Source organism: Quercus suber, unplaced genomic scaffold, assembly GCF_002906115.3.
Source record: "Quercus suber isolate HL8 unplaced genomic scaffold, Cork oak 2.0 scaffold_23, whole genome shotgun sequence".
NCBI lineage: Eukaryota > Viridiplantae > Streptophyta > Magnoliopsida > Fagales > Fagaceae > Quercus > Quercus suber.
Genome location: NW_027069488.1, coordinates 620,269 through 643,832, shown reverse-complemented (window position 1 = coordinate 643,832; position 23,564 = coordinate 620,269). Strand labels below are relative to the sequence as shown.

The 23,564-nt window shown below is 36.8% G+C and overlaps 1 protein-coding gene and 1 pseudogene across 1 annotated transcript; both read right to left on the bottom strand.

Annotated features, from left to right (window-relative positions):
• Positions 1–9,837: 9,837 nt before the first annotated feature.
• Positions 9,838–14,983, bottom strand: LOC112012595 (G-type lectin S-receptor-like serine/threonine-protein kinase LECRK1; annotated as a pseudogene).
• A 1,129-nt stretch (positions 14,984–16,112) lies between these two features.
• Positions 16,113–19,259, bottom strand: LOC112004964 (probable CoA ligase CCL9). The gene is made up of 4 exons (XM_024037206.2): positions 18,793–19,259; positions 17,637–18,687; positions 16,688–16,791; positions 16,113–16,590 (listed from the first exon to the last, which is right to left on the bottom strand). The coding sequence occupies exons 1-4, from the start codon at positions 18,991–18,993 to the stop codon at positions 16,372–16,374; spliced, it is 1,575 nt and encodes a 524-aa protein (XP_023892974.1). The 5' UTR covers positions 18,994–19,259; the 3' UTR covers positions 16,113–16,371.
• Between the last annotated feature and the right edge of the window lie 4,305 nt (positions 19,260–23,564).

The window sequence follows — 23,564 nt, the reverse complement described above, 5'->3', positions numbered from 1 at the left end:
CGATATGGTGCAGTTGACGACCTTTAAGGCAGGGTTGAAGTCTAAGGAGCTCGTTACCTCACTCGCGAAGAACCCCCCAAAGACGATGGCTGAAATGCTCCTTAAAGCGCAGAAGTACATGAACGCTGAGGACGCGTTGGCTGCTATCAGGGACGGAGATAGACCGGGGGACAAAGGGAGAAGGGAAGACGACCGTAGAGGACAAAAGCGGGACCGTCCAAATCGTCGAAATAATGACGGAGTCAAAAGGAAAGATGATAAAAGTCCACGAATGTGTCCATGACAGGAGTAAGTATTGTCGATTTCACAAAGATCATGGCCATTACACCGAAGATTGTAGGGATCTCAAAGAGCAAATAGAGGAATTAATACGAAAAGGGAAGTTGCAGAAGTTTATAAAGAAGGGAGAGTACAACAAATTCCAAGACGAAAACAAAGGCCAACATGAGTCCTCGTCCAAGAGCGAAAGCCGTCAGTCCCAGCTTCCTCAAAATGTGATCGGGGAAATACAGACGATTACAGGGGGGCCTGTCACAGGAGGCTCATTCAAATCACTTAAGAAAGCACATCAACGAAAGGCGAATAGCATCCACAGAGTGCCCCTGCCTAAGTACAGACGAACTGATCAGGATATGACCTTCAATGAGAATGATGCTAGAGGAGTGAAACAGCCTCATAATGACCCTTTGGTCGTGATGCTTACCATAGAAGGGTTCAACACCAAAAGGATCCTTGTGGACAATGGTAGTTCTGCTGACATCATTTACTTTCCTGCATTCCAACAACTGAAACTGGATCTAAGAAAACTACGTCCGTTTGATTCCCCCCTTGTTAGCTTTAACGGTGACAGAGTATATCCCAAAGGCATAGTGACGCTGGCTGTAACAGTGGGAACATACCCGAAGCAGTTGACTCGTCAGATAGACTTCTTGGTAGTAGACCCTAAGTCCTGAGATGAGAACGAAGCTCATTCAGTTTCTTAAAGAGAACTTAGACGTCTTTGCTTGGAGCCATAACGACATGCCAGGCATATCCCTAGAAGTCATCCAACACAGGTTGAATGTGGACCCAGAGAGGAAGCCCATCAAGCAGAGATGAAGAACCTTTGCGCCCGAGAAAGACCAAGCCATCACTGACGAAGTGAGCAAACTCTTGACTGCAGGCTTCATCAGAGAGGTATATTATCCAGATTGACTTGCAAACGTCGTTCTAGTAAAGAAAGCAAATAGGAAATGGAGGATGTGTGTGGACTTCACAAACCTAAACAAGGTCTGCCCAAAGGACAGCTTTCCTCTTTCTAGTATAGACCAGCTCGTAGACTCTACAGCTGGGCACAAGCTGTTAACGTTCATAGACGCGTTCTCAGGGTACAACCAGATAAAAATGGCTGACGAGGACCAGGAGAAAACCGCCTTCATTACCAGTCAAAGGCTCTACTGTTATAAGGTAATGCCGTTTGGACTGAAGAACGCAGGAGCGACTTATTAGAGGTTGGTAAATAAAATGTTCTTCAAGCAGATAGGCAGGAATATAGAGGTGTACGTCGACGATATGCTCGTCAAGAGCAAGGAAGAGCTTGCACATCTGGACGACCTTAAGGAGACATCCGATACCCTCAAACAATACCAAATGAAGCTGAATCCTGATAAATGTGTTTTTGGTGTTGCCTCCAAAAAATTCCTAGGATTTATGGTGTCTCAAAGAGGAATAGAAGCAAATCCTAAGAAGGTACAGGCCATAATCAATATGGCATCACCTAAGACCGTCAAGGAGGTCCAGAAGCTCACAGGCCAGATTGCAGCACTCAACAGGTTCGTCTCTAAAGCAACGGACAAATGCTTGCCATTCTTTAAGACCCTGAAGCAAGCCTTTGAATGGACTGACGAATGTGAAGCGGCATTCCAAGAGCTCAAACGTTACCTTAGCAATCCACCACTTCTAAGCCCGTCCAAAGAAGGTGAAAACTTGTATTTGTACTTTGCTGTATCATCTACAGCCGTCAGTGTAGCCTTAATCTGAGAAGAAGATAAGAAACAGCTCCTAGTTTACTACGTCAGCCAAGCTTTCCAAGGAGCTGAATCCAGGTACCCAAAAATCGAGAAAATCACGGTCGCATTAATAGTAGCCTCACGCAAGCTCAGGCAATACTTCCACGCAAATCCAATCTTAGTGATGACGGACCAACCCATCAAGAAGTCTATGAGCAAGCCCGAAGCAGCTGGGAGGATGGTCCAATGTGCGATTGAACTCAGCCAATTCGACGTGGAATACTATCCCAAGACGGCCATTAAAGCACAAGCGTTGGCAGACTTCATCGCCGAGTTTACCTATCCAAACGAGCCCAACCATGCCAGCAAGGACAAAACATGGGTAATGCAAACTGATGGCTCGTCAACCCAAAAAAGAGGGGGAGTAAGGGTCGTCATAACCACTCCTGACAGAGAAGTATTGAGATATGGAGTTCAGCTAAAATTCCCAGCCACCAATAACGAGGCTGAGTACGAAGGAATTCTGACAGGCTTAAGGCTCGGAAAAGGGCTTGGGGCCAGGAACCTACTGGTCCAGAACGACTCAAAGTTAGTAATTAGGCAGATCAGAGGAGAATACGATGCAAAAGAAGAAAGAATGCAGAATTTCTCAAATTGACGAAGCACTTGACTCAAGAATTCGAAAGAATGGAATTCATCCAAATCCCGAGAAGCCAGAATAGGGCCGCAGACGAAGTTTCAAAGATAGCCTCGTCGGAAGAAGCAAAATCGAAGACAGACCTGATGATTGAGATACAGAAAAACCCTAACATAGAAGAAATTTTAACATTCGCAGTACAGAGCACAAGTAGCTGGATGACGCCCATCATGTCCTTCCTCCAGGATGGCCACCTACCTCAGGATGCAGATGAAGCCAGGAAGATCAAGAAGAGAGCTGCCAGATTCACGATTCTCAATGACACCTTATACAAAAGGGGTTTCTCCATGCCCTACTTGAGGTGCGTTGACGAAGGAGAAGCCGAATACGTCCTGAGAGAGGTCCATGAAGGAATTTGCGGAGACCATGCAGGACTAAGATCCTTAGTGAGAAAGATTATGCGAGCAGGGTACTTCTGGCTAACCATGCAAGATGACGCATCAAGGTTTGTCAAGAAATGTGACAAGTGTCAGAGGTTCGGGAATATTCAACGACTGCCATCAGAAAAGCTGACGACGATAACATCTCCATGGCCGTTTGCACAATGGGGAATCGACATCGTTGGCCCCATGCCTCAAGGCAAAGGTCAAGTAAAATTCTTGCTAGTTGCTATTGATTATTTTACTAAATGGGTTGAAGCAGAGGCATTGTCGACCATCACCGAGACCAGAATCTAGGGTTTTGTGTGGAAGAATATAATCTGCAAATTCGGGATTCCACGGACGATCATATCAGACAACGGACGATAGTTCGATTGCCAGGGTTTCAAAGACTTCTGCTCAGGCCTAGGCATCAAGAACCAGTTCTCATCACTAGGCCACCCACAGGCGAATGGACAGACGGAAGTGACGAACCGCACGTTGCTCAAGACCATAAAGACCAAACTGGACGATGCGAAGGGTGCCTGGCCAGAAAAGCTGCCCAACGTCTTGTGGGCCTACAGAACCACGGCTAAAACCCCAACGGGAAAGACCCCCTTCAGACTTACCTACAGTACGGAAGCAGTGATCCCTGTCGAAGTGGGAATAACCAGCACCAGACGAGAAGCGTTCAATGAAGAAGAGAATGGCAACCTACTACGAGTTGACCTAGATTGTCTTGACGAAGTACGAGACAAAGCCTTCAGCAGGATGACGGAATACCAGAAAAAAAATGACAGACTACTACAACAGAAGGGTGAAGCTCAGGCGACTCAACATAGGAGACCTCGTCCTGTGCAAAGTGACCCAAGCAACCAAAGACCCAACTCAAGGAAAGCTCGGCCCCACGTGGGAAGGACCATACAAAGTCATTCACTACTCCAGACAAGGTAGCTACCACCTATGTGGACGAGTCCTTCGATATGGACGAGTATACCCTCAGGACAGACGACGTGGAAAACAACACTACTGACGAGGGCATCCAAGCCATTTAATACAATCAACTAAACGATTATACCTCCAACTGTATGAACCGTTTGAAGACATTGATGCCTCATTACACAGCCCCAAAACATTACCAAAAGGAGCATTAAGACCTCCATAACTCCTCCAACGGCTAGAGGCCATGAGAGCATATATAAAGCCCACACACACTCCCACGAAGGGGAGAGAGATATACAAGTAAGAAAGGATATTTTTTCTTTGATTTCTATTCATCTTATATTGCTTTATTTTGAAGAGAGTTTCATATTCTGACTTTGGCATCGGAGACATTGTAGCAGGCACCACACCGGTGACCATTGGTGAAAGTTGGAAGATCACCTCCATCCAACGAACATTACTGACGAGCTTACACTCATCAATAACATTACTCAAAAATCAAATATTTGCATACCTCCTATGAATATATATATTTTTTTATTGCTGCAAAAAGTACTGAGTTTGTATTAGAAAGAGTAAAAAAATTGTGTATGCAGTATACTCATCCTATGTTTTGGCCGTGTGTGAAGGGAGAGAATGAATTGAGAGAAGAACTAAAGAAGGGTAAATATAATTTGGGTTAAACTTGTCTATTTCATACAGTTTTACGGACACCCTGAAAAGCAACTAAAATCATGATAATATGTTTGTTTGGGATCAGGGCCGGCTCAATACATTGTGGGGCCTAAGGCGAAAATGTTATGTGGGGCCTTTCTCATACTATAATATTAAATTAATAAATTTTTTATTTAACTTTTTATATCAATTTTTATTTAAATATATTTTTTCTGTTTTTTAAGATACAAAGTTATTGAAAAAAAAATTGTATTCAAGTTTCTTTAACATTTTCTTCAATATAACTAATCAACCTTTTTTTTTTTTTTGTGGCATAACTGATTATTTATACTTTTTTTTAGCAAAATTAATTTTTTTTTGTTAACAACTAGAATATTATAATTAAAAATCCAAAAAAATATATATGCATATATACATAGAAACAAAGAAGAAATTGAACGTAAAATTTGTTTTAATTTTTTTTTTGTGACTAAAATAATAATAAAATTAAAAAAAAAAAAAAAACCCTAAGAGATAAGTATGTAGGAATGAGTGGTTGGAGATTACTATGCTACCACATGTCCCAAGGACCCTAGCCCAACCCAATTTGACAAGTCTATGCTTTGTCAGAAGGTTAAAGTTTCACAGTGTAGCAAAAAGTATCAAACAACCAAGTAAACATTCTGAGAAAATAAAACAAAGTAGCAAGAACCAAACAACGACATAAGTAAGCAAGAATAAGACATTTCAGAGAAGTGCAAAAACCTCAAGGAGGGCAACGCTCAACGGAGAGGAGGGTCCAATGTGCTGCTAAGAAACGTATGAAAAAGTCACTCTCCAACAATTCATTAAAAATATTTGAGGTTTGAGGTTTGAGATTGATTTTGATTTTGATTTTTTTGTCTTTTGATTTCTGTTTTGCACAGTCAATTTGGTGGTTTTTTTATAAAAAAATTAATAATACTTTCAATTTATTGGTTAATATTTGGGGCTTAATTCATACTCTCAATGGTAAAGAAATATCTCTATTTCTTAAATTTGATTTTTTCTTTTACTTTTATTGGTTAATATTTTAGGCCTAATTAATCTCACAATGACAAAGAGATATTTGTATTGCTTAAATTTGGGGGCCTTAGGAACTTAGGGGGCCTTAGGCGGTTGCCTCAATTGCTTCATGCATTGAGCCGGCCCTGTTTGGGATGAGTAAAGAGAGGAAAGAATATTTGTAGACTATTTTTCACCCGACAAATTTTTTTATTCCGTTAATTTTGGAGGAAATTTTTTAACCATTCTTTATGAAAAAATTAAATAAATCAATGTTTTAAGTTTCTTTCTTAATGGACTAAAAGTCCATGCAAGTACACATTTTATAGTCTATCCATTAGTCTGCCAAGGTCAGGGCCGGCCACTCGGCCAGGGTCATTTTTGCTCAATAATACTAATTTCCAAGTTACCTGACCAGATAACATTGTTTTTAAATCACTTTAAAAATAGTATTTTCTCTCTTTTTTTTTTTTTTTTTTTTTTAAAAATCTAAGATTGAATTTTACTCCAACATAATCTATGTGTATGAATGTGAAGTTTCTTCCTAGAGATTTGAACTCTGTCTCTTACCCACAACATCTCACACCACTTATATCTGTAGAGTGACCATTATGCCAAAAATGTGCAGTAATACTCTTAAAAATGCGAGTTTCATGCCATATTTGCTAATGTGGTTGCTCCAACAAAAATGGAGCTCTTTGTTGTTGTTGTTGTTGTTGATTTTTTTTTGGTTGAATTGCTAAAAGAAAAAGAAAGAGCAAGATAGTTGCCATCCGGGACAATATCTTCTCCATCTTTTTTCCTTAACACTGGTTTGAAATGGAAAATAAATAATAACGCTTAGGAATTAAAAATTCAAATTCAGTCCATCTCTCTCTCTCTCTCTCTCTCTCTCTCTCTATATATATATATATATATTTTATGGAATATATAGTTTTGTTTTCTTTGGTAAGCATATATTACAAATAGCCAATATATAGACTACAAATCGAACAATGGCTCGAGTGGTTGTCTCTTATAGTTTGACTTAGTCTGTATCAAGACCAAATATCTGCATACCTAGAGCATATTACATATAGTCCATAAATCAAACAATGGCTCGAGTGTTTGTCTCTTATATTTTTTAACAATGGCTCGAGTGGTTGTCTCTTATAGTTTGACTTAGTCTGTATCAAGACCAAATATCTGCATACCTAGAGCATATTACATATAGTCCATAAATCAAACAATGGCTCGAGTGTTTGTCTCTTATATTTTTATAATGCTGCAAACAATACCAACTTTTGGTGTTGTATAGGTTAAACAATTGTGTATGTGCAAAGAATCTGCATATCAAGAAAAAATCATTCCTTTTAAGTCTCTTTCTTAGTGGATTGAAATGTCAGTGCCTATACACATTCATAATCTTTCCACTTGTCTCCCAGTGAATTATCTGAGAGCCAGCTTTTACTCGGAAAATTCTAGTGGCGCATCCAAACCTATAATAAACTTGTGTGCAAGTGCTAACTTGTAATTAGAGCACTAAGGGTCTGTTTGAATACCACTTATTTATTGAAAATTGAAAATTTATTGTTGAAAACACTTACCAAAATATTTTTTAAAAAGCAAAACACTGTTCACAAACACTATTCATGCGTTTTGTGTTTTGGCTGGTCCATAAACAGTGCCATGGGACCAGCTAAAAAAATGCAAACACAGCTTCAGTGCTAGGCAAACGCACACTAAATTGTAAATCCTCTTTTCACCAAGTATCCATGGTGATTGTAAGTGTATATGTGATAATTCAATCACATGTTGACACACAAGCATAATATAAAACTGAATGTAAATTTAGGCGAGTTTATAGACGGACTGTATACCCAATAACATTATTTTGCAAATTATTTTGAAAGATAATATTGTTTCAAAAATTATTTGAAATATAGCAAATTTTGTACCTATCCTTAAAGAATGGAGTCTTCAATAAGACGAATTTAACCACATGTGACATTGGACTGTAATTATTAGAAAACTAGCCGCAAACCCGCATGTTGTGCGTGATAATTATTTTTATGGTGGTTTTATTAAAAAAATTTTACAATTTAAACTAATCTAATAATGAGTAATGTATTTCGTAATTATATTTTTATTTATTATAAGAACAATCCTAAATGTAATATAGGATCAATCCAGAACACCAAAAAAACATAAACTAAAAAAAATTAATAAAACTTAACAATGATTAATTGAACCAATATTAGGATAAAATTTTGTTTTTGATAATCTATTAAGGTTATTTTCTTTGTAGAAATTATAATTTCGGCCGCCCAAAACATATTATCAAATACACAATTATTAGCAATTGAGGGACTCAATTTAGAAAAGTTCCCTAACAATACATTTCTAGAGAGTGGGACGAAAGGTTAGGCCATAACAGACTAGCAACAGAACACAAGTCACTTTTCACCATAGAAGGGGAGTAGACCCAATTTACAACTAAGGGTAGCTCATTGGCGCTCGTCCGAGGAGGTTTCCCCCCCCCCCCCACCCCCCTGAACTACTTTCTGCCTTTCTTATATAGGTCCCTCCCTCCTATCCCTTCTTCCTTTGTTGATCATCCATTGGCCTTCCCTCTGACCGTCTCCCATAGAGGCTAATCATACTCGCGTGGTTCACCATGATCAATGTTACCGTCAAGGGGTTACCTCCCCATTAATGCGCCAGGGGGTTAGGTGACCGCATTCAGTGTGAGGTGACAACTTGTTCTGGTTGTCCCCCACCTGAAATTAGCCTCGGTATGCCGAGGACAGGGATGTCCTCGGCGGGTCAAAAAGGCATAGGTCTTCATATACCAGCCTCGGACGATCATCTCCCCTCGGCATGGGCCTTGGGCTAGATGCAAATGGGCCCAGGCTACAGGCCTACGAGCCCACAAGCAAAATCTAAAAATTAAATTTCTATACATGCATTGTTATAAAATAATAATAATAAAATAAAATTTGCAAAAGTTAAAATTTGTCACCTATCCGATTATTTTTGTTTGGCTAACCTTTGCTTTTCTTTCGTTTGGCTAACCTTTGCTTTTCTTTAAATAAATTGTATTATAAAGTAGTTCTAGTACAACTATTAAGAGTACTTTGTCCACCACAAAGGATTAGAAATAAACAAAAATTAGTAAAGTCTCATAGTTTAACATTAAATTGAGCATTATAAAAATCATCTATGTAATAGAATAAATACCAAATTATCTAAATCATGTATGTAATAGAATAATATTATATTTTTATATGCTATATTTAATTCTTTAGAATCCAATAGGATAACATTTAACATTCAAAGAGAATAAAAAATAAAAAAAAAAAAAAAAAAAACAACAACAACAACACATTTAAAAAACAAAACTAATCAATTAACCCAAAATAGAGTTTTAAAGAATATAAAAAAATTATCAACCTAAAGTAGAGATGCAAGAAAAAAAAAATCCACCAAAAAATTTAGAGAGAGAGAGGGAGAGAGAGGGAATCTTTTTTTTTTTTTTTTTTTGGTAAGGGAAAACTATGCATAGAATAGAAGAGATAGTGACAAATTTATAGTAAGATGTATGAATAAGAAGAGACAAAAATAAAGAAATGAAGGGAAAAGGAAGAATAATATTAATGTAGAGGGTGGTGGGGAGATGAAAAGGTAAAGAGGGAGAAAAATTAAAGAAGTAGTGGGGAGATAAAATGGTAAGGGAGAGAGAAAGGTTGGAGAAGTGTAAATATTAAAAAATAAATAAATGTTAAAAAAATTATAGGAAAATTGAAAAAAAAAAAAAAAAAAAAAAACACCTAAAGCTTGAAAGGCTTCAACGTTTTTTTTTTTTTTTTATTTTAAGCTGAAAAGGCTTACACAAAACCCTAAAGCTGAACTGAAAAAGTTTTGGGTTGGGCTTGATAGTGGAACTAAATAAATAAAAAGTAGGCTGGATTAATTATACAAATTTATTATAGGGTGATAGTGGAAGTAAATAAATAAGCAGTGGACTAGATTTATTATAGGGTGATAGTCGAAGTAAATAAATAAGTAGTTGGCTGCATTTATAGGGTTGAAAATTGTAAAAACCATTTTAAAATTGTAGGAAAATAATATTTTAAAAAAGAAAAGAAAAAAAAGAATGACGTGGCAATTGATGTGGCGCAACATGAGAGCAGCAGCATTAAACGCTACACTTCAGCTTTTAGTAATATATAGATTTAGAACTCGGTTGATTTGAGAGTGTACAAGAAAGAAACTTAACAATATGATTGCACGAATCAGCCTTCCATAACATCCTATGTGAGTTTTAAAAAGATAGAAGTACAACTATATTTTTCCATGGCCTTTAGGCCAATTGAATACTGAAACATCCCTATGTAATGGAGGGAGTTATTTCACTCAAATTCTTTATAAAACTTCGCCTAAGAAAAAAAAAATACAAACACCTTTTACACGATACTAAGAGAAGAATTCGAATTTGGAAGGATTGGGATATATATCTACACTATACAGTCCCTTCCAGCATTAGCAGAACCTTCTTTATTGAAGGGTGGACTGATGGGTCATCAAGAATGCACCAAAGTCCCACTTTAACCATTCTCTCTGATTGCCTTTTGTCAACGTCCTTAGCACTCACAAGTTTTCCAAGTTCATGAGCCTTAAAGCAATGGTATGTCCATTCTTCAAGAATAGCTTCTTTTTCTTCAGGAAGATTCCAATCCTTATTATTTCCACAACATATAAGCTACAACAACACAATTCCAAAGCTGTATGCATCTGCTTTGATTGTCACTGGCTGTTTTCGGTGCCACTCCGGTGCAACATACACCTTTGTCTGTTGGATGCCCATAGAGGTGTTGGTTTGGTCTGGCTTTAGCAGCTTTGCCAATCCAAAGTTAGAGATTTTTGCGCATCTATATTCATCAATGAGTATGTTTTGGGGTTTTATGTCACAATGAATGATTTGTGACTCACCCTTTTCATGAAGATATAGAATTCCTTTCTCTATGTTGCAAGCGATTTCAATTCTTTCATTCCAACAAGGCTGTTTTTCATGTTTGAAGAGCATATCTGCAAGTGAACCATAACAAATATACTCTCCATCATCTCAATACCCGAGTAGATGGACAAGGTTCTTGTGGTATGTTCTACCAATGATAATGACATTGACCTCAGTTTGAAACTCTTTTATCCCTTCTACCAACACTTTCTCTAGCCTTTTGAAGGCTACAAGCTTTTGATCATTCAATATTGTTCCCTTGCACACAGTCCCAAATAGGGGTGTTCATAGTGCAGTGCAATGCAGTTTTGGGCCATTTTTAGCATTGCACTTTACAGTGCGATTTAGCCAAAACCATAACTGTAACACACCTTATTTTTGCGGTCACATGTGTGTTATGGTGCGGTTTAGAGTTTAGCCAAAACCATAACCGCACCTCATTTTTGTAGTTACATGTGCAATGTGGTATATAAGATGTTGTTTGAATGATTTGAAGTTGATATATTTGTCAAATTTTGGGTTTTTCTTACCTAGCCCAAGACTAATTTTTCTCTTTTTGAGCCAAGTTTTAAACTATTGAGCTAGTTTTTCTTTATTTTGGGCTGGCTTTCCTAGTCAACACTTGCTAGAAGTATCAAACTTTTTTTTTTAAACTAGGGTTATTAAACTATTAATAATATATTTAATATTAAAAATAAATTAATTAATTAATATATAGAGAGGGTGCGGTGCAATGCAGTGCAGTGTAGTTATGTCATTTTACGAGCAGTTTTGGTTCAATTTTTGCATTTTGTGCAATTTGGTGAACACCCTAGTCCCAAATGATCCCCTGCCTCTACCTAGCTCTTCCTTGAAACCATTAGTTATTTTCTCAAATTTGAATAAGTAAATGATCTTGGAGAAAAATCATGATCTTAGTGAAAAATCCACGATCAGACCAACTTGTCCACTATTACAGACCCTTTTATACACCCAGACCCATTTCTATTAATCACAATCCTAAAAATTACTAACATAATGTGTTCGAAAGCAGCAAGTGAGATGCTTATAATGAGTATATGTTCTTTAGATGCCTTTTGTGGTTACCCATGAGTACAGTTTTATTATCTATGGTGGGTTTGGATATGCCTACCTTGAAAAATGCTGTGTTTGAATCATTTAGTACCATTCTTCCATATTTTAAAGGAAGCTTCAGCTTTTGACACGTACTATTTTTGTACATAGGAGCTTCACAGTTACAGTCCTCCAAACAAGCTGCTCGGCATTCCTATTTAGTTGATAATGGCAGAACGGAAAAATAATTATTATCCCATACAGTATTGGATCCTGTTTCCATGGTATAGTTCATATATGTCTTTGCTTTTGCAACTTTCTGCAGTGAAATTCCTTTTCGCAGCCTGAGCTCCAATTCCCCCAGTTAACACTTGTAAATCCTGGAATGCATGAGCAATTAGCTTCTGTACCAATATTAGTACAAAATCCGTCGAGGCCACACAAGCCCTTAGGGTCACTTATTATCAGAAGATGACCATATGACTGACCAACTCCCAAAATTGTGAGTATAGCCTGAAGATCCCATCGGCATCAATTCGCATAAGATACAATTTATCTTTTGTTGGATATCCATCTTGAGTCAAATTTTTTATGTTTGTGCCAGCAGAACTGAGCAAGTAAAGATGACCATCATCAACAAGACATAGTGAAACGTTATCGCCTTTTCTATCTATCCAAGAAGTCCAATAACAATATTCATGCCGTGTCTGAGTTTTGCACTGGCTCTGCACAAGGTTTCCATCTGTCTGCATTTTCAATTGAAATATTCCTGTTGATTGATCAGATTCTGATACTCTTGAAACCAGCTCTTTTCCCGCTGCGTGGCATTGACCCTGTAAAAGAGTATTGGTTGGAATATCAAAAGTTTGACATGTTATCTTATTATTAGAATTATAGAGAACAAAGTTTCCTGAATCAAGCATCGATGCTGATGTTGCACCATCAGAAGGATTGGCAATGTTGGTCTCTTTGCCTTGTGCCGATTGCAGGATGAGATTCCCATCTGTAGTGAAATTGAATGTAGCATCAGGGAGAACGGGAGGATCGTCTCGGTTGGCTGTCCAGAGTCCCAGACTACTGTCCTTTCAGGCATCCCGGCAAGAAAAACTCCTATAGCATAGCCATTAGCTTGTTGGTAGAAGCCAAAGGCATATAGATCAGAGGGTGACAGCCATGGAGACAGTGGTACGTGCTAAAAAAGAGCCCTGGTTTACTATGGATACTCCTTGCTGAATAGCTAGCTCTCTCTCTGTTTTCCATTCACTCAGTTTTCAAATAGAAAATGAATAATAACGTTTTGGAACCAAGAATTCAATCCACCTCCATGCAATATATATTGTCAATAAAACAGACAATGACTCAAGTCTTTGTCTCTACATGAAGATCGAATATCTGCAAACCTTGTACGAATATGTATGATTGCTTCAAATTTCAAAAACCAAGTTTGGTGTGGTTTAAGAGAAAATTTTTGAAGTTGTTTGAAACGAAATAGTTTAAAAAGAATACCAGGGACTTGAGGAAATAGCTTTTCAGTGTAATGAAAAGTGGTCACTTGTCGGTTTGTGTATATTCTTCAAAGAATCTGTATAGGAAAGGAATTATTCACTTTAAGTTTCTTGCTTAGTGAACTGAAGTCTCTGCCTGTGTGCACATTCAAAGTCTCTCAAGTCTACACTAGTCTCTGCCAATGAATCATTAGTCTTATGGTCCTTGCTTCTAATCAGAGATATGTTAATCCAGGGGCAAATTGCAATATTGATAGAAATATCATAACTCATAAATTTATAAATAAAAAAATTATCAACTTTGATATATTGTCATATTCTTAAATATTAATGGAAGTACAAAAGGCAGTCTATTTTACCATACACATATACAAAAATTTGCATACTATTATTTTAAGCACTATCAACCCATCATTATATATAATACTGAAAATTTTATTATTTTTTAATGAATTATTCAGCTCCTAATTTCAAATTTAAAAAAAAAAAATGATGATGTGGAAAGATATAATGTATTATCATATAGCAATACAACAAATTGAACAACTTAATAAACAAAGTATATTCATAAAACTAAATGACCATTATCATATATAAAAAAAGCATAAATCTAAATGCCCATATGATGTAGAAGAAACAAACAAACCTAAAATACTGAGACACAAGAAGAAGCTGGAACTGAAAGCAAATATGGATAATTTTTTTTAGATGAAAGGAGTTTATTTGATTTCTACCCTTATTGAGAAGAGAATTAATGTGTTTAGAGCAATCAATAATGAGAGTAAAGAAACATGAGGCAGTGTAGGCTTGTATCAACAGGAGAAAAAGTAGTAGTGATTACTTCTATTTTCTTTGAGAATCCCGTAGGTGGCTTCTTGAGATTGAGAATGATGGAAAGAAAAAGAGTAAATTTTTGTTTGAAATGAGTGGTAAAAGATGAAACTTTGAGGGTGTGGATTATCGTCTATTGGATATTTAGATTGTCAACAAATCATTTAGACAATTGGGAGAGCTAACTAGTATTTTATTTGAGGACTTTAGGTTATCTATTGGACTAAATAGAGATCCTAGGAAGAATTGGGGGGCCGGTCATTATTTTCTAGGAGGCCATAGTCTTTTACTAATTTTTTGCTATCAGACTCATAGCCTAACAGCAGAAGAAACCAAAATTTTGGGGGGGCCAGATAACGTAGCTCCGCCCCTGTGTTAATCTAATGCAATAGGCCCAAGTTCAATCCTTCTAGTCTGGGTTTAGTCCTAGACTAGAAGGATTGAGCTTGGGCCTATTGTGGGCTAACATATCTCTAACGCTGGCAATTTGTCAGCTGAGTTTGACTCGCCAATCCAAGCTGGCTTGACCCAATGCATGTTCGATCAACAAAGGGACATTTGTTTTGCTGTTGAGAATGTAATATTAAAAAAAATTTACAAAGAATTAGACAGGGAGTTCAAAATAATCATTGAAACCTGAAAGTGAAAGGTAACTCGGTTCAAATAATCACAAATTTTGTCAAGTAAACCTCTAGATTGTCTCAAAGATTAATTCTTGGTCCCATGACTCCGGGCTAGAAAAGTTGAAATGAAATCTAACGAAGATGTGTAAATATTAATGGTTGTTGAGTATTTATGGTAATGATTTTAAAAGATACCTGCAGAAAGTCCAACTCTGATCCAGTCTATCTGATTAATAGGTTTTATAGTAACTTCATATTCTCCTTCAAAGGTACCAGCAGAAAAAGTCCCATTTCTAAGGCTTAGATTGACTGCGTTGTGTGCCAACGCTAAACTAAGATGTAACACTAAATCAAATTTTTCACCATAATTGTTTAGTGTCAGTTCTTAGAACCTATAAAAACAAAGACACCCTTTAAGAAAACAAAAACAAAAACACCCAATCAAATAGTCGTAGTCTTAGAGAGTTTGCCCCTTTTTTATCAAGCCTAAATAGCACCGATGCTGGGCCTGGCATCAAAGCAAATGATGTAAAAGTAATCCTAGTATATATTTTATAGTTGACAGAGTTAGTGCACCCCATTAATTCCATCATTCTCAGACTCTCAGTCTTTACTCAAGTCTCCACTATTTCTAATTCGAGCAATCACCATTCACCAACCATGTTTGTATAATTGTATTTGTGTTTGCGTAATGGGATTGGCTTCGCCCATGACCATCGACTTTCAGTATTCAATTCCAATTTTTTACTAACTCTCTTTTAGATTCCATATTGCCATTTCCGTTACGGCTTGGTTGTCCTCCTGTTTCCCTTATTCCCTGGATCTGGACTATACAAACGTGTACTTTACTTTAATTATAACAAGTCAACATTTTTTTACAACAATATACCAACAAATCCTATTATAGACTTAGCATTACTCAGTTACTATATTTTATTTTGCAGTGACAATGACACTAACATGAATGTTTTTTGCTTTTAAAAAAACATTACCGATCATTTGGAATTATTTCAAAATAAAAGATTTTTAATTGGAAGAATGCATGCATTTACTTGCACGGGGAATCTACTTGCTGGATAAGGTGCAAATGAACCAACGTATCCAATTAAAAGTAAGCTCTACAGTTACACAAAATGTCAGCTCAGCTGTTTCATGTTTGATCATCTTAAAAACTGAAAAACATAAAACATTGCTTTTACAGCTCTGCATTCTTTGCGCCAGGAAGGATGCCATGCTTGAAAATTGAAATATACACACCCCTGCGGTCTGGCATTACCATGCTTCGAATATACACACTTATGAGGTCAATCAAAAAAAGTGACCGACTGAATTGTAAAATTAGGTACACGTACTGTCATATTTGTATATTTAGCTATTTATTATAATAAAAAAAAAAATCATAAGGACAGGGCTCAAAGACTGAATTGTAAAAATTGCTCATAATTTTATTCGACCATGTAAATAACAGCTGTCAAAAGAATTTAGGAACAAATTCATTCATCATATTTACAAAAGAAAAAGTAATACAGCAACCATTTGAAGAGGAGCTCAAATTAAATCAACCAACCATACCGCATATTCCTATCATTGAGAATTTTGTCATACTTGAATATCAAGCGCTAGAAACTAGTCCGTTTGAACTATAATAGCCATGCCACAAATGATGTTTGAAAAACTCATCAAGCTCCAAACTTGGGAACTTTGGCAGTGGAGATTTGAGCAAGGAAATGCTCTGCTACCAACCTGCGTTGAATCTTGCCCGTAGCAGTCTTTGGAAGAGAATCAGTGATGAAAACCTTCTTGGGGACCTTGAAAGCTGCAAGATTTTTCTTACAAAATTGCAACACTTCTGCCTCATCTATATTCGACTCTTCTCTAGGAATTATCGCACAGTTAATCTGAAAAAAGATTGAACACCAAAACAATTAGAACTTTTAACACCAAAAAATATAAATCTCAAATGGTTTGGGTTGAAGGGAATGACAATTTTCTTACCTCTTCACCATATTTATCGTCAGGGACTCCAAAGGCAACAGCCTGAGCAACATCCGGATGAGATAAAAGCACCGCATCAACTTCAATTGGCGATATCTTCTCCCCTAAACAACAAAAAAGAAGAAGGAAAACAACCCATAAGTAAAAAATTATATAGCATTATTACTACTCCCATTCAATGTACCAAACAAAACACATTGCATATGCAATACCTACCAATATCCGAGCATCAATTATGAATATAAATTATAGAGTATAGACCCACAGTTTCCCATTTGACCCCACATTTCGAATCCATGCCTAACCTAACAACTCAAGTTTGGGTCTTTACTCTTTAGTCATGTATGCGTTTCATGCATGTCATCTATCATTTGTTACATAGTAGAATAAATGAATAATCAAATTTAATGGTAAGTACATTCTAGTTAGTTCAACTAAGACACTTTTAGTCATGTTTCATGCATGCCATTTATCATTTGTTATCAACTATCAAGTAGAATAATCAAATTTAATGATAAGCATATTCAAGTTATTGAATTAGTAAAGTTTAGAGAGGTTTTTCTAATATTGTTTTTACCACACAAAAAATAATTAATAATTATTGTTTTAACTTTTTTTTTTTTTTGAGAGAGAGTTCCAGTCTATGACGTCCGCTCCTGATGATAGGTCTTTATACCAAAATACCAATCAATTTTTGATGTAGGCAAGAATTGAACCCCAGATATCTTATAAAACCATTAGAAATTTTACCAATTGAGCTAACTAGAACTATAAAAAATTATTATCATGATAAAAACAATATCATAGCTAATCTTATTGTATCATATAGTGTTATTAATATATCTATAATTGTAGCATCTAGCGGTCAAATCTTAATTTACTAACATAAATATTGCATAAACTATGAACACATGTGAGAAATATGTTACATTAAAGTAAAAGAAAATACCTCCACGGTTAATGAGCTCCTTGATCCGACCCACAAGGTGCAAATACCCATCGGAGTCAAAAAACCCGAGATCACCAGTATGAAACCACCCGAATTGAAAAGCAACCTTATTAGCCTCTGGATTGTGCTTGTAACCCTTTGTCACATTGGGTCCCCTAATACAAACCTCACCGGTGACACCTTCTTTTTGTGGGACCCCATTTTCATCCAAAACCGACATCTCCTGACCCACGGGTCGACCCACCGACCCGGCTTTGTGCCCACCATCTTCGGGCAACGGGTTTGAAGCCATCAAATGAGAAGCTTCGGTCATTGCATAAGCTTCTAGAACCGGCGCGCCGAACGATTCCTCGAGCCGAGACAACACTATTGGAGCCAGTGATGCGCTGCAGCTACGAATGAATCGGAGCTTCGGGTACGACGGTTCGGGTTTGCTGAGGTGGCGATCCAAGATGATTTGGTGGATGGTGGGGACAGCGGTGTACCACGTGGCGTTGTAAGCGCGCATGTCGGACCAGAAAGTTGAAGCGGAGAATCGGCCGGCGGATGGAAGAGTTGCGGCGGCGCCGGAAATGAGTGAACTCAGTAACCCGGCAATTAACCCGTGGACGTGGAATAAAGGTAGGACCAACACGGTCGAGTCGGACTCACTGAGTCTGTACACCGATTTGATGTTCCGGACCGAAGAAGCTAGGTTGAGCTGAGTCAAAGGCACGCCCTTGGGCCGGCTCGTGGTGCCTGACGTGTGCAAGAAGAGTGCCACGTCGGACGGATCGTTCACGAGTTCCTTAACCGACTCGGAGTTGGAATCGGTGGAAACAGAGTTTCCGATACTGATACTCGACGCGCCGTCTGAGAGCGCGGCGGTCACGTGAGGGAGTTTCAGCTTGGAAGCGGCGGATTGAGCCTGTTGAAGTCCTTCTTTCGGTGTAATCAAAAGCTTCGACTCGGAATCGGAAAGGTAAAACTCGAACTCCTCCGCCGTGTAAGCCTGGTTCAACGGCGCCGCTATGGCTCGGCATCGAATAACTGCCAAGAACATCACCACAAACTGCACAATCCCAAAAAAAAAGGTTAAAATTTTAATTTTTGTTTATTGTGTTTGGTTAGCGAGAAAATGAAGGAAAATAAGAAAGAAAGAAAATTGAGTGTGTACCTCGATTGTGTTGGGAAAAGAGAGAGCGACAACATCGCCGGGATGGATTCCGGAGGCGAGTAAGAGAGAGGCGGCGTGATCGACGAGGTGCTGTAATTGGGAGTGAGTCAAATCGAGTTTTCCAGAGACGGAAAGGGCTCGGCGAGTTGGGAATTCCAACGCGGCTTTGTTCAACAATCCTGTGAGAGTTAGATTTTCCATTTCTTTTTGTGTGTGTGTGTATTTTGTTGTTTTTGATGTGAGTGTAAAATTGATTGTGAGAAATAAATAAAGGAATTGGTGACTCTTGATAGGAACGAAGGGCCGGGTTTTGGGTTATATATACAGGAGAGGGAGGGGGAGGGAAGGAAGAGTGTGGGCGGGCTTTAGGGGAGGGGAAGGTTGGAGCTGGGAAGGGAGGTATTGGGACACGTGGCAGATTTGAATGTCGTTTTGGAGGTTTCTGCGTCCGTCAGTTTTGATCAGAGACTTCTGGTCTGTCGGTCACTTCGAGTCGAGTGTGCTTCGTCATGAATTTGCTATGTTTCTTCTTTGGCTGACGCGTGCATAGCTGCAATGCTACTTACACAACATTTTATACTATTTTTGTCACAACTCTTCGTATTGTAAGGGATGAAAATATGGACCCATATGTACCCATAATTTTTTTACATCAGTTGAGAGTTGTAATAAAAATTATGTAAAATATTGTGATATTAACATTTTCACCCATGAGTCTTTAAGAAAAATTTATTTGATACATGACTGCGTGTGATTACTATTTAAAATTTGTTCTAAAAATATTATTTACATAACATTTTTTCATAAAAAATATTAGAAAGTGCTAGTTAAATACTTAAGTTAAGGCTTTAATTTTTTTTTTTTTTTTGAATTTTTATGAGAAGTAATACATGCTTGCATGATACTTAACATCAATAAATACTAAAAAATTGACAAATAATTCGTAGTTAGAAAAAAGGATATCAAACTAATTGAGTTATAAGATTATTAACAAAAAATTTGATATAAGCTTATTTAGGGTTCGAATTTGAGCACTTCTACTATTGAGAAAGTGAACTCAAGTCCGGTTGACCTATTACAATGAATTTGTAAAGAGTGGGTTTAAGAACTAGGCCTTAACAAACGGACAACGCCCAATGTAGAATTCCCCTCCATTGAAGGCTGACACACCAGGGTTACCTTCAAAGGTCGCTCCTCGACACCAAGCCGAGGAGCTTTGCCGTGGTCTCCCACCCCCCTCCTCATTTATCTGTTTTTTCCCCTTATATAGCCCCCTTTTCTCACAATCTCTTATTTCCACCTGTTGATCATCCGCGCCCCTCCCTTCTGACAGCCCGTCCCATCAGCCGCTTTACCAATACTCATGTAAGTTACAACAACCAAGGCTACCCTGTCCAGAAGTCACATCCCCATTAGTGCGGCCAGAGGGTTAGGTGAGCGCATTTAGTGTGGGGGTGACAACCTATCCTGGGCTTGCTCCCCTACTTAATGTTGGTCTCGGTCCTCCGAGGACAGGGTCATCCTCGGCGGGGCTCCGAGCAACTTAGTCCTTCATGCTTCGTCCTCGGGCGCTCCTTCTTCCTCAGCATGGGCCCTGGGCCGGATGTAAAGTGAGTCTGGGTTACTAAATTCTCAGGCCCCACAGCTTATAAATTAATATATAAAATTTAAATTTTTTTTAATAATTATAATAGAATTAGAATATGTACATGTTCCATTCTATAATAATACCATTTATCATCAATCTGTTTGTTATAGGTGGAATTTAAATTTATATCTGTTACTTAAGAATGAGAGATTTTACCAATTGAATAAATTCTAATATTAATTAACAAGCATTTGTTAGTGTGAAATGCTATAATCAATTGTATAGTGGGAGTACCCATTTTGTTAAGTTAATAAATGTTTGCAAAAAAATTAGCTACAATTATTGATTTAAAACTATCCTCCTTCAATTCACTATTTAATACTCGTTTGGATAGAGCTTCTTTGTGTTTGCGTCTGCGTCTATGTTTTTTTTTTTCTCTAAAAAAAAAAAAAAAAAAAAAACCTCTTCGTGAAAAGATAGGAAAGGTGTGGATCCCGTGCACTATTCACGGGGCCTACAAACCTCTTTTTTCACCAATACTTTTATTAAAAATGGATCACATGCCACTATTCACACATTTAAAAATTATTTTGCTACAATGTTTTCAATTTTCAGCAAAATAAGCAGTATCTAAACACACCCTTAGTAACTAAAAAGACCATCAATTTCATGTGTAATTTTGTGATATAACCTTTTTAATGAGTCGTATGATTTGTTTGAATAATATATATGGATGGTCTATTAAATCGGCACGTAAGGGGGGTTGGAGGAGATAGCTCCAAATTGATTTAGAGTTTAAACTTTATTATTTAGTTTTAAGCCATTTGAAGTTGCTTCTAAAAAAAATTATTGAAGTTGCTATATTTTTCTTAGAATTTTTTTTTTTTTTAAAGTTCTTAGAGAAGCTTAGATTCAAGATTTATTATAAGTTTTATTTGTTTGTCTTTTATTCTGTGGCGCCACTCTTTTTCACTGTTATTGTGGTTGCGGGATCTTCTCTTGTGATTTGTCTAGCTCGACATTGACTCTCATTTAACCAAAAAAAGAGACTAAAGTGGAACAAGTATCCTTGATAAGTGCAAAGACTACAACCAATTTCCAAACCAATTATAGACAAAACAACTAAACAAGCAATTACGACTTCAAACATATTCCATTCTCATCCCAAAAAAATAAAATAAAATAAATGATAGTGTCTGTCATTTCATATTCACCTATCTAATTGACAGATTACATTTGTCCTTCTACATCCCAACAAAAATAAACCATGTATTGTTTATTTGACAATGTTGTACCACAACTTATGTGGTTTGGAATATTATTACTATATAAAGGAAAAACCTCAACCATTTATTGTTCATGCTTTTCTATAAAGGAACAATTAATAGATGGATTCAGATGACTCACCGCACAAGTTAGAATGTATAGTTCTTCTCAAAAACAAAAAACAAAAGTTAGAATATATAGAATATAATATATGGTTACACTTTCTTGCATATATAAGTCTTGCTTCCTGGGTTTATCAAAAAAAAAAAAAGTCTTGCTTCCTGGAAACATGTTAATAGCATATAATATATAGCTGGATCCCTTTGTAATATCCTTGGTTAATAGTAATAATCCACTAACTCTTCCACGTCTATGTCATTTAATTTGCTAGCTTCATTTTCTTTAAGCCCAAGTTTGTTCAAAAGTGAATTGTCTTAATTTATTAGATTATCATTATTATTTTTTTCCCTTTATTGTATATGTTAACCAATACCAGAATAGGAATTTACGTATGGTAGTCCCATGATATGATAATGAGTCCTGTATATGATGGGGACTTAACCTCATCATGTATATTTTTAATGCAAAAAATGTCCATCATCTTATATGTCTCAACTCAAGCCTTTCGTTCTTTATTTCTAGGCCACCAAAAATGACCATTTATTTCTCCTCTCACTCTTCTGTGTGTTCAGCGTGTGTTTACGTTCAACACAAGGATGTGACCCAGTTGAACTTACGAGAAGATTTTCCATTCAAAAAAAAAATTCTCCATTGAAAAAAGATTCTTCATGCATCTAGTGTATGTATCCCCTTCTCACATGGGAATACATACATTCAATGCATGGTATATTTTCTCCTTTCAATAGTGCTTGAGATGATCATAAATAATATTGCCATGCAACTGTCCTTTAAATTTTCTTCAAAGGATCTGACATTATATATATATATATATATGTTGACAATGATAATTGGATATCTTCTTTACACTACATTTTATACGTTATTGAGTTTGAGTCTATAAACAATAAACCCAATAACTTATAAAATAAATAAAATAAAAATAAAAAAAGACTTTGAAACCCCGTTAGTTTTACCTGACCTGTATAAATTTTGAATGAAATCAGTCGTTAAAAGGAATATGATAACCAGGAGAATGAGAGGTGGACTTTCATAGTTCATTGCCGACCATACTTTGTAATTTTAGCATCGCTAGTTCTCTCATTGGAAAAGGGTTGCTCAAGTTAATTGATTGATTAAAAGTTTTTTTTTTTTTTGGTACGAATGATTATCCAAAATTCGTCTTAATCGATTGAAAATTACGTCAGGTCTTTTGGATTAGGTATAGTAAAACTTTAAATGTGTTTTTATGTATTTAAATATCACTTAAATAATATTTAGTTTGGTTTAAAAATAAAATAATATTTAGTTTATTATTAATCATTTTAATTAATGTTCAATACTACAATTTTTTATATTAAAATTTTTTATTCTTACTTTTTATTATAACTGTAGGGACTGAATTTGAGCACTTCTTTTATTAGATAAGTGGACTCAGACCCAACTAGCCCAATAGAATAAATTTGTAGAAAACGGGTCAAAAAGTTAGGTTTTAGTGCATAGGCAATAGTTAATATGGTGTTCATGACAATCAAACAGAGATAAATCGAGTTTATCAAAGAAAGTTTGTTCTCAGCACAATCCGAGGAGTTTTGTTCTAGTAAATATTGAATAAGAATGATTACAGGAGTTCTTGAGATTGTTATAGTGCTATTTCCCCTGATCCCAGCCCCATCTCTATGGTGAGTTTCTCCTATTATATAATCCTCTTTAAACGATCTTGGCCTTCCATTTGTTGATCATTCAAGCCTATACTGGAGTGTCTGTCCCATCAGACACCCTCTCTAGCGTTCTGTGAGTT